We start from the raw sequence: 22919 nt of genomic DNA, 5'->3' as shown, positions 1-22919 counted from the left end.
TAATCTTATCAAAGTACTATTAAATTATCATTATCGACTATTTTTTACTTTGTCCCTTATCATTATCGACTATTTTTTACTTTGTCCCTTATCATTATCGACTATTTTTTACTTTGTCCCTTATCATTATCGATTGTTTTTTACTTTGTCTCTTATCATTATCGATTATTTCTTACTTTGTCCCTTATCATTATCGATTATTTTTTACTTTGTCTCTTTTGTAATATATCTTTTGCTTATAGGTTTGATATTATTTCTAACGATAAGAAACTAACAAGTATACCATAAATTACTTTTATTGATTTTTCCTATTCTATCATTTGGATAACAAATAATTCAAATGATGAATGGTTTTGCAACAGTTAATCGAGGGAAGCTATTTGCTGCTGAAAATTATAAGAAAGGTATAGTTCTTAAATTATTTTTTATAAATCAAAATTTATTTATTCGAAAAATAAAAAAAAAAAAAGACGAATGCAAAAAAGATGTACTTTTTGTATAGATTTGTGGAAAAAATTTCAAATTTTTGAATTCTTACAATGTTGGAAGAATTTAATCGGTTGATAAATTTTGCAGAATTGTACACTTATTATCATTTTTCATAGGTACACGTATATGGTTAAGAGATTCAGAAAAAGTTTGGATAGGTGGTGAATTATTAGATGACTTTAAGTTTAATTCACGAAATAAGGTACAGCTACAAGATGGACAGGTAAGTTGTAATTTTTTTTTTTTTCTTTTTTTTTAATAATACTCTTCACATTATCAAGTAGCAATTCATCTTTTTTTTTTTTTTTTAAATTTAATATAATTATCATAAACATTTTTAGGTGACGGAAATTATGGTTGACGAATCAGAAGAACTTCCATTCTTACGTAATCCAGATGTGTTACTTGGTTGCGATGATTTGACAACATTAAGTTATTTGCATGAACCTGCCGTTCTCAATCATCTTAGTTTTCGATTTGTTAAACGAGAAGCAATTTACACTTATTGTGGTATTGTTTTAGTAGCTATTAATCCGTATGCAAATTGTTCACAACTTTACGGAGATGACGTTATACAGGTATATTTTTATTTAAACATAATTGAGAATAATGGATTGAAGTTCATATGAATTAAATTAACCTTGTTTCCAAAAGTTTTTTCTCAAATAAATACTTTTACTTGTGTCATCCTATTATTCTATTATATTTTTTAAAAGATTTGATTAATCATTGAAATGCTTAAATACAGGTATATCGTGGTGTTGGTAAACAAGTACGAGAACTTGACCCTCATATTTATGCTGTCGCAGAAGAAGCATTTTATGATTTATCTAAATTTGGTAAAGACCAATCTGTTATTGTTAGCGGTGAATCTGGTGCTGGCAAGACAGTTTCTGCTAAATTTGTTATGAGGTAAAAATATTAATTTTCAAAAGATTAATTTTTTTTCTAATTAAGAAGAATGTTTGAATTTTTTGTAAATTTTAGGTATCTGGCATCAGTGGCATGTTCATCATCGAGCAAATCATACGGCAGTAAACCGGTGGCAGGTATTGAGGATCGTGTTCTGGCATCAAATCCAATAATGGAAGCAATCGGAAATGCGAAAACAATTCGAAATGATAATTCTTCTCGTTTTGGAAAATATATACAAATTGATTTCAATGATCATTTTGGTATTGCTGGTGCTGAGATGAGAACTTATTTGTTGGAAAAAAGTCGTGTCGTATTTCAGGTGAATAGATGAAATTTAAAAAATTAGTACAGAAATTGACTGAAACTTAACAATTGGTGTTGCTGACTTAGTTCGCTTGTTAAACTATCCGTATTTCCTGATCATCGCTATAGTTTTAACTCTAATTATTTCCAATTTTAACTAATGCTCGTTATTTTAGGCAGAAAATGAACGCAACTACCATATTTTTTATCAGATTTGCGCATCACGATCGCATGCTCTTTTGAAAGACCTTAAACTAGGTATTTGTTTAGTATGTCAGTTTGTTCTTGCTGATAACTAATTAACAATGCTAGTCACTCACTATCAGATAAGTTGTATTTACTGTGTTTTATCATCTCAATTTATCTGGACTACTGGATAATTTTAAAAGCGAAAGTTATTAAGAGATTTCACTAAACAAAGTGCTTCCTGTTAGATTAAACTTATACATTTAAACATTCTTGAATTGGTTCCACTTAATTAAATCTCCTTTACTCCTTCTAAGCATTTCTTTACAAGCTGATAAAGAAACAAAAGTAGATTGTAGGTGATTGGCATTCATATTTTTATACGTGTCAAGGAAATAGCGGTGAAATAGAAACAGTTGACGATCAGAATGATTTCCTACAAACGCTGGCTTCTCTTGATCTTCTTCGAATTTCAACGGACACTCAAAAGTCGATACTTCGTTTGTTTACGGGTCTTCTTCTGTTTGGCAATATAAGATTTGCTGATAGATCCAATGAATGTACAAAAATTGATGTAAGTTATTTACTAGATAATATGCTATTAAAAATGACACTTCTCAATATCTTTCCATTTAACCCTTTTAAATTGTTTAATATTTAAATAGTTTAATAGAAATTTAATTCCGTTTGTTTTGAAATAATTGTTTTCATTTATTTGTGCTGTGGTAGTTGTAAAGTTTGAGATGAATCCAATAATTATGCTTCCTATTAGCTTATCAATTTTATATTTTTCAATTTGTTAGACTGTTTTACATATATAATGAAATCTGAAAGGTTTTTGAAACTTACATTAGGATAATTTGTTCATCTTATAATGGGAAAAATTTTATTTGATGAAAATTGAAGCATTTATGAACTTATTTGTTTGTATAACTCTTTCGATTTTTTTAATTCTGTGTTATCTTAAGCAAAGTAGTTCCGATACAATCAGTCAACTGTGTGGAAAGATGTACGAAATAAACGAAAACGATTTATGCATGTGGTTAATTGTTCGCGAAATTATTGCTGGAGGTGAATCTGTTCGGAAACCACTGACTACTGCTGAAGCTAGTTTTCTTTTTCTTTTTTTTTTTTCTTTTTTAAATTTCTGCATTATTATTTCTGAAAAATATCTGACACAGTTTCATTACGTTCGATTATTTTCTATCTTCGTTTGAAATGAAGTTTCTCAAAAATTACCATGAAATACAAAATCTTGCAATCTTAAAGGCAGTAGAACGCCGGGATGCGTTAGTTAAGATTCTTTATGCCGCAGCGTTTTCTTGGATAGTTAAAAAAGTAAACGAAGCTTTGGGAGAACAATTGAAAAACAATAAATCAAAAAACACTAAACGGTTCATTGGAGTTCTCGACATATATGGGTTTGTCTGATTTACTTTGAGAAATTAGCTATTTTAAAATTCCTGGTTTATTTCAGGTATAAAATTAGATTTTTTTTTCAATTCTTTTCGAAATTTTGTCATTTCATTCCTATTATTGAGAATTGCTTTTGATTTCTTTTTCGTATGATATAAGGGTGGAAAGTAAAGATGTAATAATGCTAATTACAGATTTGAAACTTTGGAAGTTAACAGTTTCGAACAGTTCTGCATTAATTATGCGAATGAAAAACTTCAACAACAATTTTGTCAGGTCAGCTTCAAACGTCTGTTAATTAAAAATTGTAGTGCACATTGTTTGATTTTACTTAATGGTAATTTTACTTTACTTTACTTTAATGAACTGTCGAAATGTTCAATGTATTCAAATATAACAGTAATAAATAATATATTTCATGTGCTTTTAAAAAACGGTGAAAATTCCGAAAAATTTAGAATCAAAAAAGAAAAATTGTGGAAATTTCTGATCAGATTTTTGAAAGTCTAAGATTTGAGAACCTAATTTATTTTACTAAACAAAAAAAAAAAAAAGAAGTAAACGATTATGAACAGTTTTTCCATATCCCTATTTTATCAATGAAATTTTAGCATGTATTTAAACTTGAACAGTCGGAATATGAACGAGAGGAGATTGACTGGATACGGATTGATTTTTACGACAATCAGCCATGTATTGATTTGATAGAAGGTAGACCTGGTATCATTGATTATCTTGATGAGCAATGCAAGGTGCACTTTCCATCGAATATTTAAGAAAACTGTTGTAGCATATTTAATAATCTTATTAAGAGTAAAGTAAATAAGCTGAATTAATTACAAATAGAAAAAATTTAGTAATTGTAAGTAAATTATGCATTATTTACACTCACACCAATAGTTTTGAAGCCATTTTATAAAAAATATCATTCTAGCTGCTTGCTTTTGAGGTATTATTTGAGACAGTTACATTATTTATGGTAGGATTTTGAATGAATAAAATTTAAAAATTATAAAAATAAATCTATTTAGATGGGTCAGGGGACTGATCGAGATTGGTTAGAAAAATTACGAACATGCCAAATGCTCAAAAAAACGCAACATTTCCAGTTACCGAAGATAAAAGTATGACTTCAAATGTCATATTTTTTTTTTTAAATAGAATTTGGAGTTCCTTCTTTGAAAAATTTCTCTTTTCTTAGAATCCAACATTCATAATCAGACATTTTGCTGCCGATGTTACTTATAATGTGGATGGTTTCTTGGCGAAGAATAAAGATACAATAAGTCAACAATTAATAGCTGTTATGAAGAATAGCAAGGTTAATAATGATAATATTAATAATTCGATAATAGAAAGTAAGCAAAGAAAATTGTCTATTAAATGTATTTGTTTGAAAGGCTCTTATTTTGATTATCTGTTTACTATTCCAGAAAGTCTTAAATAGTAACTACCTCAAAATACTGATATCAATAAATGCTAATTTAGTTAATTTAGTTTAACAACTAGGCGATGATAGTATTATATATATACTGTAAAATAAGTGACAGTGTGGTACTTCAACATTAGTTTTATTTCTTTTTATTTTTTTTTTAATTTCAATTTCAGTTTGACTTAATGCGTGAGATACTGGATGTCGAGAATGACAAAAAGTCATTCGGACGTGGGACCAACTTTCTTATACCTAATACCGAGCATTCCATGAAGAAATCCGTCTCTTTCCAGGTATGCTTGCAATTGTCGTGTTTTTCAATATTTTTCAGTTTTTAGTTTTTTACAAGTGGTTCAGAAAAAAATTAAGGCTTTAAAAAAAAAAAAATGATATACTATTTTTCTACTGTAACATCAACGGTTGGATGTGGAATGCATGCTAGTGGAAAGCCCACAGTTTATAATTCATATCCTTTTGTCTAAATTTCTTTTTTTTTTTTCTAAAGTTAATAAATAAATAGCGTCAAATAAAGTAAAATTTTCCATTATTCATTTTCAGCTATTTAAATCAGGAGAATTATATAACATTTTTTTTTTTTAATTTTTTTTCTTTTTTTTAAATTTTAATTCTAGCCGAAGGAATTAACAAAAGTTCTCGTGCTGTTTTTTTTTTTTTTTTTTTAGAAAATTTTCAGCTATAAACTAAAATTAAATTCGGAATTAACTTGACCTATTATTGTCTCATTGATTTAAATCCACGTTATAGTTTCGTGATTCATTGCGTGAATTAATGGCAGTGCTAAGTACCACACGGCCACACTACGTACGTTGCATCAAACCAAATGATGAGAAATTACCATTTACATTCACACCTAAACGAGCTATTCAACAGCTTCGAGCTTGCGGAGTTCTTGAAACGGTGCGTATATCAGCTGCCGGATATCCTTCAAGGTATTAATTATGGTAATCATTCTTCTTTTTTTATCAAATTATCCAATGCTTAAGTCTTTTCTTTAATTATCTGAATTATGTTAAAGCTAGATGAGTTACTATCAATAGGTTGTGAAGCTATCTTTTTAGAGAAAGCTAAAAATTATTCCTGAATATTTCTTAGTGACTTTCTTTAAATGTTTTATGACTTTATTTTGCGAGTATTTGCGTATCTATTAGCAGCAAAATATACTCTTTATTAAATTACTGTTCATTGTAGTTTATTTGTAGATGGATGTATGAAGATTTTTCTCGGAGGTACCGAGTTCTTTATCCAGAAAAGAAGTTATGGCTAGAAGAGCCAAGAATTTTTGCAGAAAAAGCATGTAATAAATATCTTGAGGTATGCTTTCATTCTAGACTATTATTCAGATTTGTTGCAGTTCAGAACAATTAATTACTTGCGATAACTTTCATAAATTGACTTCTCTCATTTCATAGTTTCTTATCATATTATCATATTTATATCCAATTCTATCATCTTAAGCATAACTTTTAACAGACTTGTCTACTTTTCATTCAAATGAAAAAAACTTCCAAAGACAGAACTCTTTTTTGTTTTCCGCTTAAAATCGGTTTTTCGGTGACCTTGTAATAAGATATTCGTTTCTGTATTTAATTTAGAAACTTGTAATTGAACTTTGGCAGATTGTGTAGTTTTTTTATGAAATTTGAAAATGACATCGAATAAAATGTTTAAATGTTATCACTTTTTTTATTTATATGCAGTTTATAATTATTATCAATGAAATTTTGCAATATTAGTGTGTTGCAGAATAAAATGTATGCTTTGGGTAAAACAAAGGTATTCTTTCGAACTGGACAGGTAGCTTTATTGGAAAGAATACTTCACGAAAAATTAGCAAATTCAACAATAATGATTCAGAAGATTTGGAAAGGTTACATTTGTCGGAAAAAATATCAAAATATCAAAGAATCATTACTGAAAATTCAGGTATTTTCCATGTATCTGTTCATTTTTTATTCAAATTTGCTTTGTTTTTTTCATGAACTGTAACTAAAAATGGTTAATTAAATTTTCAAATCACTTTAAACTGATGTCAGTTCTGGAATATCTTTTAGCTTTATTCACGTGCATTCCTAATGTACAGACGCATGAAATATCTTCAAATGTATCGTGCTGCAGTTTGCATACAAACTGCATTTCGTCGCTACATAGCACAGCATCGTTACACATTACTGAAAGCAGTTATTATCATGATACAAACTCATTATCGAGCATCGCTTATACGTCAAAAAATAGAAAAGGTATTTAAATTTATCACTGCATTTATCACCACAGTATTAAGTATGATCAGTAATTAGTGGGTAAGGATAACATATTTGGAATAACTGATATATGTATTATTAATGTTAATTATTAGTGAATGAATGAATAATAAATTAATGAATATGTTCTAGGATTGTTTGCAATCATTATAATTTCAATAATTCTAATTACTTTACTTTCATGTATTTGTATTTGTAAGATATATTATAGTACTAAATTGTTTAGGTGACAGCTGGTACAAGCTTTCACTGAGATATATAATCTGCATGATTACATACGAATTATATATGTTATATAATAGCTATAAATTTAAAAATTTTTGTCCCAGTTAAAGGTCATTCTGAATTTAATATTTCCAAATTACTTTATTGATCACAGAAACAATCATCTTGAGTAGTTTGAATAGTATTATCCTCTTTGATGATTAGTTATTGGGACATTCCATGAAATTTTTGTGAACTTTTAATGATCTATTCATTGGTTAATCAAGAAGAATGACATGAAAATTCCAAGGTTAATTCATTTCCTACTTATATTATTCAATTTCATGTGTCATTTTCCTTGTGAAGTTTCTGGAAATTTTAGCAGTTTTTTTTTTAATATGAAAGTGTAAACCTTTTTGTTTATAATAATCACTATGGTTATTATAAAATACTTCGAATCATTTATTTGTTTTTTTTCATTTTTTTTTTTTTTTTTTAAAAACAGGAACAATAAATATTATTATCTAAAATTTGATTGGAAAGGTCTTTATGAATGTCTCTGGCCTAAATTTTGTGATATGTCTGGTTTTCTCCTTTATTTGATTTTCAATAATCTCCAATATGCTCTTAGTTGGTTTTATACCTCAAAATGCAATTTAGAAAATTCAACTATCTTAATTTTTTACAAATTGGACTCAATTTTAATTGCTTCTTTTTCGAAGTAACTTATAATCTATTCAGCGCTATATCATGATTTAAAAGCAAACTTTCTAATTAATCTAAATTTTCTTTGTTTAAAAAATTGGATTAGTATGTAGCTGCTTTCTTATCCTTTATATAATATGAATGTTTTAAGTCGACAATTGCTCTATATTCAGTTTTTAACTTATTTTCAAATAAAATTGCTACTTATTTTTTAATTACTTTCCTATATTAGAAATCTGCATTTCAGATTTGAATAATCCTACATATACACATTCATATACTTTATTTAGTTTAACATTTCTTTTTTTTTTTTCCTTTTGTTTTAACTTGATATTACACTTTGTTAAATTACTCAAACGTATGTTAAACGTTAGTTGAAATTTGAAATAAATTACAAAGAATTGCCGAAATTACAACGTTGAATTTAATTTTGACCAAATTGTTTTTATTTCTATTTTTATTTATTTAATTATTTTTTTTTTTTTTTGAATTTCAACCGATCATTCTGATCATTCTGAATTTTGTCCTTTCCGTTGTATTAATATTTCTATTCATTGCTTATGAATTTATTTTCAATTTTAGTTACGGCACGAGCAGAAAGCAATCGTAATTCAAAAATATTGTCGTGGCTGGCTAGTGAGGCGTCATCAGATCGATCATAACAAAAAGATCGTCATGATACAATGTCAAGTGCGACAATGGCTTGCAAGGAGGCGTCTACGTGAATTGAAGGTTAGTACTTGTCATTTATGTACTTCGTTTCATATGTAATCATCATGAATAGCTTTTGTTTGCTTTCTTATTCATGATATCAGTTGTCATCTCTCATTTTACTGCGAATTTACTCGTGATGAATTGCAAAAAATATGTAAGTTAATAATTATTAAAGTTAATTATTTAATAATTTAATGTAAATAAACAGGTGTAAAATATTGGTAATATTTTTGTTTATATTCTGCTATCAAATAACAGATAGCTAAAAATATATTTTTAACAAGAATTCAAATAATTTATTTTACAGAAAGCATTTTTACCTTAATATTAATTTATTTATTGGTTTATCACTGTTTTATTATTGTTTGCCAAAAAATCAAATTATTTTATTCTTCGAAAAATTTCTGTATTTTTTTGTGCTTTAGCCAATTTATGGATTATTTTTGTGAGCAAAAAATGAGTAATGCTTTAATTAGTACTTATGAAATTTTCAAGCTAGAAGTTATCAATGAGGGCTAGATTACTCTGTAATTGAGGAACTTTTTTTTTTTTCTTAATCTCCATTAAATTTTTATATAATTTTAGATTGAAGCTCGATCTGTTGGACATTTGCAGAAATTAAATAAAGGCCTTGAAAATAAGATCATTTCGTTGCAGCAAAAACTCGATTTCATGGTATGCTTTTGTTGTAATATTTTAGTAATCATTAGTAATAAGAATAAAACTGCTGGCCTTAAAAGTAGAGCATTTCTTCGGACATTTTAAAATGATAATAAAATGTTAATAATGAAATGGATCCAAACTTGATTAGTTACATACAACTTATGAGAGTAAGACAAAGTTTTTACTTTTTACTGTTAGAAACCTTATACAATATTTTAAATGTGCAAATTTCTCCGATTTCCCATTTCTTTCTTTGCGTTGTAGATTCAAATTTAAACTTGATTGCGCAACTTGTCAAATCAGCAACATATTTAAATTTAAACAATTGCAAAGTTACGCTAGTATATTTCTTCTACGATTTAATCCAGACTGCAGAAAATGGTCGATTATGGACAATTTCAGCAGAAGCTGATAAAATGCGGGTAGAAATGGCGAATTTGGAGACACAAAGGTTTTTTTCCTTGTCCTTTCTAATTATATCCTTTACTTAAAATTTTAATTATGCCTTGTTGAAATTCTCTACTATTTACATTTCTTTTTTTCAGTTAAAAAATTTATTTCATTTTTATCTCTTTATCATTGCATTTTTCTTTTTCTTCTTTTTGAGACAAAAAATATTTTCCAAAAGCAATTTTTGATATCAAACATTGTAAAATGGTTTTGACTCATGATTTTATTGTTATTCTGATTTATAAAACAGTGATTCCCAATAGTTAACATATTTGTTTTCTGTGGAATTTCGACTATTATTCATGGTATTTCTTTATCATTTGTTATGATTCAAGCCACTTATCATTATTTTTCACTATTTCAAAGTTATTTTCTGTTATATTAAATTGTTCTTGAATTAGGTTACCACCAACAAAAATTTTTTTTAACCTTGGTTCACTAATTCGATTATATTCAGTCACCTTTAGTTCCTAAATTTTCAGTGCGATATTTGAATAACAATTTGAAACAATTCTATTGAAGCGTATAAATCGCATTCACTTATACATAAATGCATACAAAACAGTTCCTTAGTTACATGATTTTTATCAATGTTTGTATCAATTTGAGATTATAATTATTATTTGTTATTGTCTTATCATTAAATTAATTATTATAGATGTGTACTGCTGGCTACCAAAGCACATGCGGAAGATTTGGAAGCAAAAGTGAAATTATTAGAAGCTAGTCGGAAAGAAGAAGCAGCAAAGAATATTAAATTAGAGGAAGAACTACAAAATACGAAAGATAGGTTGAAAATGGTTATTTCTAACTTTCTCTTATAAATTTGTGAAATTATATATAGATTATTTATTTTGCTTAGAATTGAAACTGACGCATAGAATGCTTTTTAACAAATAACTTCAAACACAATCGAAAAAAAGTAAATGAAAAAGAATGAAATATCATAGTTGCACATACATCTGAATTATTCTTATCAATACTAGCTGATCAGACAGCCATTTAATGTCAAATGATAACAATCGGTGAGAAATGAATCGTTCATTTGATTTGCATATTATTCAATCATACGGCTTATGTCGAAAATATCTTTAGATCAATTTAATTTCTTCAAATTTTTGTCCAAAAATTTCAGGAATTTGAAGAAACAATTGCGAAAATAAATGCTTTGAACACTGAATTGTCAAGTCTTCGTGCTCGTTACAATAATTTAATGAAGCAGAAGAAATTGGTGGATGTTGAATTAGCTAAAGGTTTACATTTAAATTATTTTTAAAGGATATTTGTAACTTAAAATTTATTATGTTCTAAGAATTTTTGTTAATTTTTATTGTTTGGTAGATGTGTGAGAAGAAAAAGATGTATTTTTAAGCCTAACTTGCTTTTGCTTTCTACCAAATTCATGAAATTCATTTAAAATATTCATCATTACAGAGAAGAACCGTTACTTGGCATCGGAACAAGAAATATCACAGATGCGTGAACAGTTGCTTGCAAATGCTAATCTTTTAGCTAGTCCAGCATTAAGTCGAACTGGAAGTAAATTTTTGCTTTAAAACTTATCCAGAACTTTATTTTTTTTATTATTGCTTTTTTCAATAGTGGTTTTTATCCATTCCTGATTCTTTCAGCAGCATTTTTATTTCTCTTTATGTATGCATTTTTAAGTAGACTTTCAAACAACACCAAAAGTCTCGAATTAAATGTTTTAATTCAGTTCGCAGCTAATTGAATTGCCCAGATGCTGATGATAGTATCTTCATGATGATAATGATAATAGAATCCTAGTGATAATAGAATCTTATTTCATTATTTTTCATTTTCCACTTTTAATTTTTCTCAACAAAATTTCTTCAATTGAATTAAATTTTTATAGCTTTTCACAAATTTATATAACTTTTTATTGGATCTATGTTTTTAGTAACTGTTGAAGAATGATAAAATATCACTGATGATTTTGTAATGATTTTCTAATAATTTTCTTCAATCTATGATCTGTAATATTGAATTAGCTTAGTATTACGAGTAATAATGATAACATCTTTTAAGGCATGCGACTTACACAAAAAAATTTGAATCAATCGATGTTGATCGGTGATACAAATGGCAAAATAGTTACCATTGGCTTAGACAGTAATGAGATTGATGAAGTGGTCCTCATACTGAAGCAACAACATGTTATTAATTCTCTTCGCTCCAAGTATGCTTGTCTAGTTTGCAGTGATTTGCTGATTAATTCAAACTATCAGTCTTTTATTATACAAATGCAATTTTTAGCATTTTAGTGAAAGTTTGCTTTTTTTTCATCCACATTTACAACCTTAAAATTAGAATTCATAGGAAAGAAAAGCAGAACTTTAGCTATATTGTTAAATATTTAATTGTTATATTTATGGGAAGCTATAACTTCTCTCAAAATATCTTGAATGATCTTGTCTATTTCATATTTCCTTATTACTCGTTATGGATAATTAAAATCTGATACAACCATATAAAAAAAGTAATATATTTTTTTTTTTTTTTTTACAGAATGGAGCAGATTTCAAGAGAAAACGATCGTTTGAAATCAATAATGGATGCTAATTTACTGGTCGAAAATTTAGATAAGCGAATTGCTATGAAGGCTTTTGATGCACAGCGAATGCAAGTAAAATACATTTTGTTTTTGATTTATTAAAAATTTTTTAGCTTCTTTAAACATCGAAGTTTTGATTCAAATTTTAGAATGTTTCATAACGAAGTGATTTGAAAAAAAAGCGAATTTAAATTTCATCATTGTAGGAACTTGAATTGGCATATAAGAAGCTTAAAGACGAAGTGGAACGATTACTTGAAGAGAAAGTGCAAAATGGCTCTGAAGCAATGAATTTTCGATCATTTGTTGAAAAAATAGTAGAAGAAAATGATAGGTACGTGAATGGATTTACTCTCAAATACAGCTGCGGTGTATTTGCATTTAAAGAAAATATATTTTCTCTTTGTCATTTAAATTTATTTCGCAGTCATAACTTTTTCCTGAACAGTTGATTTTCATATATTTTAAAAGAAATTAATTGGCATTATTGCATTAGAACTTCTTATGCACTTTTAAAAAATAAATGTTTAATCTTGTACAAAGCTTTTCTATATGCACTTCATTACTTATTTGTTTAATTACTGAAATCATTTTTTACATACACTGTAAAAACGATAATCAATTTTTTGCAATTTCATAGTGTAAGCATAAATTTTAATTTTATGAAGCTTTTTGATAGCTATTACAGTTTTTTTTTTTTTCTAGAAAGAGAGAAAAAACTTGCATCTGCATTTAGCCACCATAAAATATTTATTAAATTTATTTTTTCTTGAGGCGTCGAGAAGAAGCTGTTGAATTACGAGCCATATTGGCTGCACGATTTGAACAACGAGCTCAAGTTTCAAATTCATCACGTCCAGATGGTGACCAATGGTCTAGCATACAAAGCGATGATAGTTCCTGCAGTGATTTGGATGAAGAATTGAACTTAGGAAGACAATGTCGCCAGTTGAAGTCACATATACAGTGAATATGAATTCTTTTTAGCTAATTTGTTATTATCATAAATTCATTTATTTTATGGTAATTATTAATACAGATGTTATTTAGGCCTATTAAAATGAGTAAACAATGTCTGAAATGAAAGTCATAATTCCTTTTTTTCGTTCGAAATTTTTTAAAAAACTGAAATTTCAGAATGCTTTCGCGAACAATCACTGAAAGGAATGCAGAAATTGAGCGATTGGAACAGCGTTTAAATGAATTCACAACTTCAAAGGTAAGCAAACATTTAGAATTTTAATTTATCCAAACTTGGTTAATTGTCCTAGTAAATAAAATTCACGAATTAAGGATTGTATTATTAGTGAGATTTTGATTGAAATAGTAACTAATTATAAAATATTCGTAGAAGATATCGAAGAACAACTCACATTTACTATATTATTGAGCCCTTATTCTTTATATAATTTTAAACAAATAATATAATTATTTTATAAATAGTGTCGTTAAATTTTAAAGTTGTGTTTTTTTAAGTCTCTTTTAAAGAATAAAAGATTTAGGTATTAATGTTGTTGTTACAGTTTTTGACTACAGCTTTCATAAAAATGCTTATATCTGAGCAATTATATCCTTTTATATAAATAAATTTGAAAATTTTATACAATAAATTATTTTAGTAATTCTCAACTGTGTACGTACGTATGCATATATATATATATACATGAGTATGTATGTATGTATGTATGTGTGTGTGTGTCAACAACAAGTTTTAGTGGAATGACTACTTTTTGTAATTTTATTTTAAATCTAATGGGATAAAAGAGAAAGAACTGGAATTTTTGGAAAACATTTCTAATATGTACTTTTTTTTTTTTTTTCATTTTCAATTTGCCATCAAATTTCTAGAAAGACTTTTTTAAGCAAAACATGAACTACTTTTATTGATTCTCATCTTATTTTATATATTTAATTAATTTATTAATTTACTCCTATAATTTATTAATTTTTTTAGTTTATCAATTTTCTGATTCATTATAATCTCATATAGATGATTTTTTTTTTTCTTTTAATCAACGATTTATTTGCTCTTTCTCTGCTTTTTCATTTATTAAAAAAAAGGAAATTTTTTCCTTTTCTTCGATAGCTCATTTTATTATTATTTATTTATTTTATTTTTTTTATTTTTTGTTGATGGATTAAAAAAATGTGTTCCATTTGCATTGAAAGCAAAGCACTGCCCTCTAAGTAATATATTATATATGTATAAATATAATAATGTAATATTAAAAAATTTTCAGTTTACGCTGATAGAATGATTTTGGTTTGTCATTTTTTGAAATTTGTTACCTTATAATGATTCTATTCCAGTAAAAATTCCTAGTTTTTTTTTTTTTATTTTTGATTCTATAATTTCAATTTTTTAAAAAAATTTTTCTGTTATAAAATTTAATTCTCATAATTAACCATTAGGGATTAGAAAAGAGATGTGAAAGAGTTGATGGGAGCAAAAGTTGAAGTGGTGCTTCATAAATTCAACTTTTGCGTTTCATAAATTTTTCATGAACTTTTGCGCTTCAAAAAAGCATCTGAAATTCCTGAGGTAAAAAGGTAAATTTCAAATAGAAATAGATTTTTTCACTTTTTTCATTTATTTCAAGATTTTTATTTTGATCAAATCATTTCTATTTGAACATATAGCATACTACCAGTATAATGGGTAAAAAATAACAAGTAATGGGTAGCGAATCTCTCTAAACACTCATTTCATTCATAAGTTTGAAATTTTAAAATATTTTAAAGTGTATATATCTTAACTCTCTTTTCAAACAAGTGATTATTATTACATAAGACAGAGTATGTTTAAAAAATTGAATATTTATTAAACTGAAATTTTGAGCATCAATGAATTAATGAAACAAATTTCAATATGTATACTATCTAATTTAATATTTCTTTATTTTAATATTTTTTGTTTTTAAAGTCAGACTTGACAGAATTTAAAAAATTTGATAAGTATTTTAGTAATAAACTATATATAACTGTAATACATAACTGTTATTCTAATTAATAAAAATTTCCCAAATACTCTTCATTCATTTCAACAATATACCATTCATAAAAGAGCGAATAAATGCGCAATTGTCATGAATAACTTTTATTAAATTTTATTAACATTGTAAATGCGAGTGAGAGATATTTTATTTGATTTCTTCCATTTTATTCTTTTTCACTATTTCCTTTCAAAATGTTTTATTCATGTATTATTCTTGCCTTTGTCATAATCATTCATCTAATATACATCTCTATTTTTCATCCTTTTTACAGCATTTCTCTTCAAACAACCATTTGATTTCTTCATTTTCTTTCCAATTTCTCTTTAATGTATTGATCAAATTTTATGAAATTTTCATGTTTTACATTTAAAAATTATTAAAATGTACAGAATAAAAAGAGCCAAAGGAAAATTGAATTTAAAATAATAAATTTCCGCAATTAGTTTATTCAAAAATGTTCCATTTAAGTAGCTTTATTATCAATATATTGTAACTTTTTTTTTTTTTTTTTTTTTTAAATCAATTACTGATAATAGTGTTATGATAGAAGTAATAAAAATAAAGCTATAAGGTATTCAAGAAAAAAAAAAAAAGCATTTAATCCTGTTTAAAAATTAATTCTGTTTTCAAACATAGCCCTTTTCTGAATATTTTTCAAATTTTAGATCATACTACATTCCTACTTTTATTTTTGTTTATCCATCAAAATTTAAAATTTCGTTAAATTCCTTGTCAAGAATTATCTTAAGTTATCTGTTTATTTTTCAAATATTTTGTTCAGAATTTTTGTTTGTTATTTACTGTGAGAAAGAAGAAATTTTTTTTCCTGAGATTGGGAAGTGATGAATAGATTTATGATTAAATAATCTTTGATTAGTAGTAAAATGATTCTTTGAAATGAAGTAATTACGTAAAGGTACGTAGATGAGTTTTAAGTATGACAAAATTATTTCTCTAAAATATTTCTATCAGTGTAATATATTTGAGATTATTTACAACTTAATGCAAACATTTGATATTACACTTTTCTTATGATCTTTATTTTTTTAATCATAAAAATTTCTAATTGTAATGAATTAATTTCACATAATCGATGATTTATCTTTAAAATTTTCTCAATTTCTATCATTTTTCAAATCAAATTTTCTCACGAATGACTACACTTCCGTTTGATTTATTTCCATTGTTTTTTTTTTTTCCTCTCTTTTAAGCTATATTAATGAAAATTTTTTGTGTTTAACTGATAAACCTATCTGCCTTTCTTTGATTAGATTAGTCTGATCAGATTTACTTTGTTCAAAATTATTTTGGGTATAATTTTTCAATGCTATATTTTTAGTTTAATTTATTTCCTTGAATTTTTGCTGCTAGTATCAATGAATTCTTTGATATAATCATTATACAGTGCTCTTAAACTATGTCTGTTATATAATTTTTGTTAATAGTTAATAATTAATATTTTAATCATCTTTATAGCATGCTCTTTTCATATTTTTTTTTTTTGCATCATTTTTATTAATTAATAGTTACAATCATAATATCTGAATGTACAGATGAGTGATTTGAATTTTAAAATGGTATAATTTCGAATTTATTAGAGGTAAAAAGAATTAAAAAGAATAATTTATTAGAGGTAAAAGAATGATATAAGAATGTAAAAAGAATGATAAGCATTAGGCCTAGTTGCAAAGATTATTGAATAGTTTATAATTAATGAGAAATTATTTCCACATTACATCATTACATTATTGTTCACTGCATTTATCTTCAAAACAATACATTAAGCTTATTTTGTTAAAAAGACTAATTGATGATCGAATATAGAAATGGAAATGTCATTAGAGTTGAGTTTACATCGAGTAATTAAGTACCTATCATTTCATATACTTTTTCATAATAAATAAAAATGCTTCTCTGTCTCTCTCTTTAGTTGTAAATAACTTCCCTTAAATGCTGCATACAACTGTTTCTCTATTTTTATTTTAATATAAACCTATATTAGCACTTTTGTTGACATTAAAAATTTTTACCACATCCTCTATCACATTATAATTTAAAAACATAGTAATTATATCTTAGCTTCATATTATTATTTATAATTTAAAAAAAAAAAAAAAATCCCACCTTATTATAGAAATTTATTAAGTTTTAGTACTTTCATTTAGTTTTTCTTTAAGAATTTGAAAGAAAGAGAAAGACTGAGAGAGGGAGAGAGAGAGAAGAGAGAATTACAAGAGAGCTATTATAAAGGTAAAATCATTTTGATAGACATAACATTACTTTCCTCTAATCTGTTAACATATTGAACGAATAGATGAACTACTATAGTGCAAGTGACAATTAAATAGGTCATCATCATGTGACAGTAATTATACACGAATACATGGATTCAGTCAAGTTGAAAATACTATGTTGTTTATGTCAACATCATTCATCTTCTTCAGTAACTCAATTCTTCTTCATTATCTTGTTGATATGATGTAATAGAAGATGTCTGTTTAATAAGTTTATCTATCAGTTTTCATTTTAGTATAACTATTTAAGAAATAACTACTTACTCTATTATTTCTTATACCACTTTTAAAATTTCATTATATTTTATTAAGTTTCATTTTATCAATCTTATCGCATAATTTCCTTTCTGATTTATTTCGTTTATAAGATCATTTATTCTATTTGATTCATATTTTTAAGTTTGAGTAAAAATTGTAGATATCCGTGCCACGAATACATTATTTGAAGAAGCAATAGCTTATCTATCATTTTTTTTTTTTTTTTTTTTTTTACTTTTTACTCATAGATATAGCTATAATGATTAATATTATTTGTCATAAATATTATGATTGATATTGTTTAGCATAATTTTAAAATTTATCTTCAAAATAAGAATTTTGAATAGGTTATTTAAACAGGTTCTTTCGACAAATATTTTATAAATGTAATCATTTTCAAACAAAAACTCATTTTACCTTATTAAATTAAATTGCGATTTTCAATTTTTTAATAAAATATATAAGTTTAATAGATATTTATTATTTTTATAGATTTAAATGATAAGCAATTCAGTTATCATTCATGCTATTCTCACTGTTTGATGATGTGTTATGTATGAGAGAATTTGAAAAGAAATTATAATTATTTGAATTACTTGACGACTGTCTTCATGTATTTCTCTTCGAATCATCATTTGAGTCGTCTGTCTTCTTTATCTGATTTTTATCAACTTACCTTTCCCATTGATGATATCGATGGTGATATTCTATCGCATTCCAGAAGTGTAAGTGAAGATTTTGCACTTAAAAAAGTTTATTTTAGAAAATTTTGTATGGCTTAAATTGTGACAGACATTTAAATTGTGTCACAACATTAAATATTTATATGTTATGGATTAATTAATCACTTAATTAATGATACTTTATTCGATATTTTGCATACAGTATAAGTGTACGCAATAAATTATCTGATATGTAACGAAAGTTTTCAAATTTTTTTTAAATTTCACGAAATTTACGAATATCTCCTAGCTACTTACCTTTTCAATTTTCATTCAGGAAGAAAAAAAAAATGTACATTTAGCTATAAAATTGTAATATAATGTAATTAAAATTGAGTAAAAAAAAAAAATTGTAATCAAGTTGATGCTTGGAAAATAAAAAATTTGAAAATATATTTTTAATAAAATTTGGTAACTTAAAAAATAGCTATGTATAAAAATAATTGCAGAAATCGACGGATGACAGTCATTCGACAAAAGAAACATTATCTGATATTCATCAACAACTGAATCAGTTGGCATCTGAGAATTTGGTATATTAAACATAATAGATTATACATATTCAATTTTGATCCTTGAAGAAGAAGAAGAAGAAATCGTAAACGTTTATTTTTATTGAGTTGTTTTAAGTTGTTTATTGCTGCATTATTAAACAAAAGAATTAAGGAATTTTCGAAACTGCGTATGTAAAAAACAGTTATTTGAATTAATTAATTTGAATATTATAATCTAGCATAGTTGGATTTTAATTAAATTAAATTGATTTTAGTTTCATATGAATCATACGAATTTTAGGAAATTTTTGAATTTTTTTTTTCTTATTTTTTATTTGATTAATTTTTTGTATATGTTTTAGAGTTTACAAGACAAAATCAATCGACAGTCCGATGAACTGTCCGAAGTGAGAGCACAATTACGTGGCTCTTCCGGACGAATCACTTTTTCACTTGGTTAAATTTAATCAGTCTTTTTGATTAGTTATGCATTTTGGAAATTTTAAGCTACAATATACCATAGAAGTTATTGTGAGCGGAAATTACCAAATTTTTGACAGTAGAGTAAATATCGGACTTTTAGCTAATGAATGCTAATGATTTATGACTAATGATTGATATTTTGGTAGTTTCAGTAGTTATTCAATGAAACAAATATTTTAAAAGATTTTTATTATTTCAGATAATGCCTCTGATGCAGATATCATTCGTTTGGAAATGCTAAAGAAAGATAATGTTGAACATTCTTCACTTCTAGAAGTTTTTAATGTACCAGAATTCACAAGAATACTTGTTTGTGGTAAGTTCTATTTTATTAAGCAAGATTAAAAGTTTTAAGTTTTTAAACTTTAAAAAAGGAATGTTATTCATTGGACTCAATTTAAGCTTGTACTTCAAGTATGTCATATTGAATCGCAAGACATTTTCTCTGTGAATTTTCAGATTTCAAAAAAGTTTAGGGTATTTTATTATTTCTTCATTTTCACTCCTATAACTTTCTAGTATTTTTTATTATATTTCCTGAAATTTTCGGAGCAAAAAATAAAAAAAACAAAAAACAAAAAACAAACAAATGTTTAGTTGATTTAAATCTGCCAAATTTATATTAGCTTACAGATTTGAAACCACGACTTGCTCGTCTCTTAACACCTTGCTTGCCGGCATATCTTCTGCTTGCAGCCTTCCGATACTATGATCATATCAAAGACGAAGCTGGTCTTACTGGTTTATTTTCAGCTATTCATATAGTGCTGAAGGATACATTATCAGTTCGTTATCATTTAAGATTTTATTACATCTATACTATGTAACATTCTGATATGATAATTGCTCTGATATGATAATTATTTGTCCTTATGAGTTAGAGAAAGACGTAATTGCAGCACTATCATTTTTTAAATTTTAATTTCTTTTTTCTGAATTCTGATTTTTTTGGCGATGACAGAGAAATATTGAACAGAAAACTTGAAAAATACTAAGATCTGTTTGTATCGTTTCAAATAAATAGCAAATAAGTCATTATTTATTTACATTTGCTATATTATAATTTTTATTAAATTCTAGCTTTTGTCTAATTAAGCATTCTTGCTAACATTTTTGAAACATAATCAATTTTAGTGCTATTTCTAACTCTCATCTTACTGTCATTTTTAGCATTCAAATGATATGGATGTATTATCATTATGGTTGGTTAATTCGTGGCGTTTATTAAATCTTTTACGACAGTACAGCGGTGAAAATAACAATGTAAGGCATTGTGCAATAAATTTGAAAAAAAAATTTTTCTTTTTTTTTTTTTTTTTTTTGTGATATAATAAGGATTTTTCAAATAATTGTTTTCAGTTCTTTTAAATATAGAGACAATTATTTTGTTGGATGAGAATTTCAGTGATTTTGTTCCTTTTTTTCAGGAATGGTCTATGGCCAATTCTGAAAAGCAAAATAATCAGCGAATGCAAAATTTTGATCTAAGTCCTTTACGAAATCAACTTCGTGCTCGTGTTGAAGAATCATTTCAAAATCTTTTAAAACGATCTATTGAACCAGTACTTTCACCAAAAATAGGTTAATTTTTCAAGATAAAAACTTTTTTTTTTTTTTTGTAATATTTTAAAATTTCATGACTAATTTTTTTTTTTTTTTTTTTTAACTCAATAAATAGCTCTTATTTGATAGTTCCTGCTATATTGCAACATGAATCGAGTCAAAAGATGATGAATGGTATCAGCGTAGAGAATAATGAACGACGACGGTCAATGAAGGAGCAAAGTTCACAGCGTGCTTTAGATGATTTAATTGAATTAGTTAGTATTGTTCATTTTATAAGCTAACTTCAGAATGAATTACATATTCAAATAGTTTTACATTTTGTATTAATTTTTAAAATGAAATCAATCAATAAGCTTCTTTTGCTATGAATTTAATGGTTTAAATCACGTATGGTTATACTTTCATTCATCCTTTTTCAGCTAAATTTCATTCAAAACAAACTCAAAGTATATGGAGCAGATTCTGTGCTATTAGGACAAGTGTTCGGACAAATGACCTACTGGATTTGTGCACTAGCATTAAATCATTTGATGTTTAGAAAAGAATTATGCAATTTCGAAAAAGCTATACAAATCAAGTAGATTCTAATTTAATTAAATAAAATTATAATTTAGCAATTATTTAATCGGTAAATTAAGTAAAATGATGCATATCATAAAAAATTATAACTTTGTTTTTGTATTTATATGCTACACTAAATTTAACTTCTTCAAAGACAATCATTAACTTTAATTCAACATTCCAGACATAATGTTACCGAAGTGCAGTCATGGCTTTCTGCAAATGGACTATCTGCACATCGTGAAACTTTAGAACCGTTGGTGCAAGCATCTCATTTGCTGCAATCTAAAAAAGATGAATCAAATTTGGACACTTTATGTGGTGAGATGACCTCAAAATTGAAGCCAAAACAGGTGAGCTGGGACCTCTTTAATTTAGCCTTAATTTTGAAGAATTTTTGTTGAGTAGAAGCTTTCTATTCAATGCCATGCATGATTTAATTCAACTTATAATTATTGAATAAAAAAGCTAAAGATTGTAATACGAACACACATATTACCTTACAAATTAATTAAAAACTTTTGAAGATCAACTGTTCAATTACCGTAGTTCTTGTAGTATTACTTAAATTATCTTTTTATATTTATCCAAATACAATAATAAATGCAATTGCATCTTTTATCAGTATTCCGATTAAAAATTAATTGCGCTATCTTGTGATAAAGTTTTACGAATACTTGTGATAAAGTTTCACCATATATTTTAGTAATTTTTTATAATGTATATATTTGATGAATATAATTTTCACTATAGGCATACCCATTCAATGTGATGCATTTCTTGACCAGTGCTATTAGTGACTTCAATTGCAGGTGATGGCAATATTGCAACATTATGCTCCAACGGATGGCTTTGAAGAAAGACGATTGAGTCCTGATTTTCTAATTAAAGTTTCTGAAAGGTTAAATGCCAGAACAAGAGCAAATGGTGGAACAGATGCTGATATTGTAAGTCTTTTTTTTTTCTCTCTCTCAAAATTCAGTAAACTGATAAGCGTAATATAGTTTTAAATTCAGAAACTTTGAATTGTTACACATTGAAATTCTTATATATTTTATCGATAAACATAAAATATGTTTCAGAATACGCTGATTATGATGGGTACTTATTTAACACCTTTCAATTCTGAACCATTTGTTTATTCGGATTTTAACCTGGAAACATTATCGTTACCCACATGTTTGCATTTGCAAGCAATTTGTAAGTTATTATAG

General features: G+C 26.2%; 1 protein-coding gene across 1 annotated transcript; it reads left to right on the top strand.

Moving 5' to 3' along the window:
- Positions 1-343: 343 nt before the first annotated feature.
- On the top strand, positions 344-22919 carry Bma-hum-2 (the record flags this gene model as incomplete). Its single annotated transcript, XM_043082510.1, has 40 exons — positions 344-404; positions 606-712; positions 831-1067; positions 1238-1401; positions 1477-1723; positions 1884-1965; positions 2253-2467; positions 2862-2999; positions 3163-3314; positions 3504-3585; positions 3921-4061; positions 4341-4433; positions 4511-4630; positions 4918-5034; positions 5507-5691; positions 5962-6073; positions 6506-6685; positions 6814-6999; positions 8512-8661; positions 9229-9318; positions 9675-9757; positions 10415-10556; positions 10892-11009; positions 11191-11295; positions 11806-11956; positions 12286-12403; positions 12538-12665; positions 13106-13297; positions 13469-13550; positions 19051-19134; positions 19458-19551; positions 19778-19894; positions 20212-20363; positions 20749-20841; positions 21006-21159; positions 21271-21398; positions 21564-21721; positions 21890-22058; positions 22518-22652; positions 22788-22919. 40 exons carry the CDS (start codon positions 344-346, stop codon positions 22917-22919), a joined length of 5394 nt encoding a protein of 1797 aa, XP_042938444.1.

This window comes from Brugia malayi (assembly GCF_000002995.4).
Source record: "Brugia malayi strain FR3 genome assembly, contig: Bm_v4_Chr4_scaffold_001, whole genome shotgun sequence".
Lineage (NCBI taxonomy): Eukaryota > Metazoa > Nematoda > Chromadorea > Rhabditida > Onchocercidae > Brugia > Brugia malayi.
This window is presented reverse-complemented; position numbering and strand designations above follow the sequence as displayed.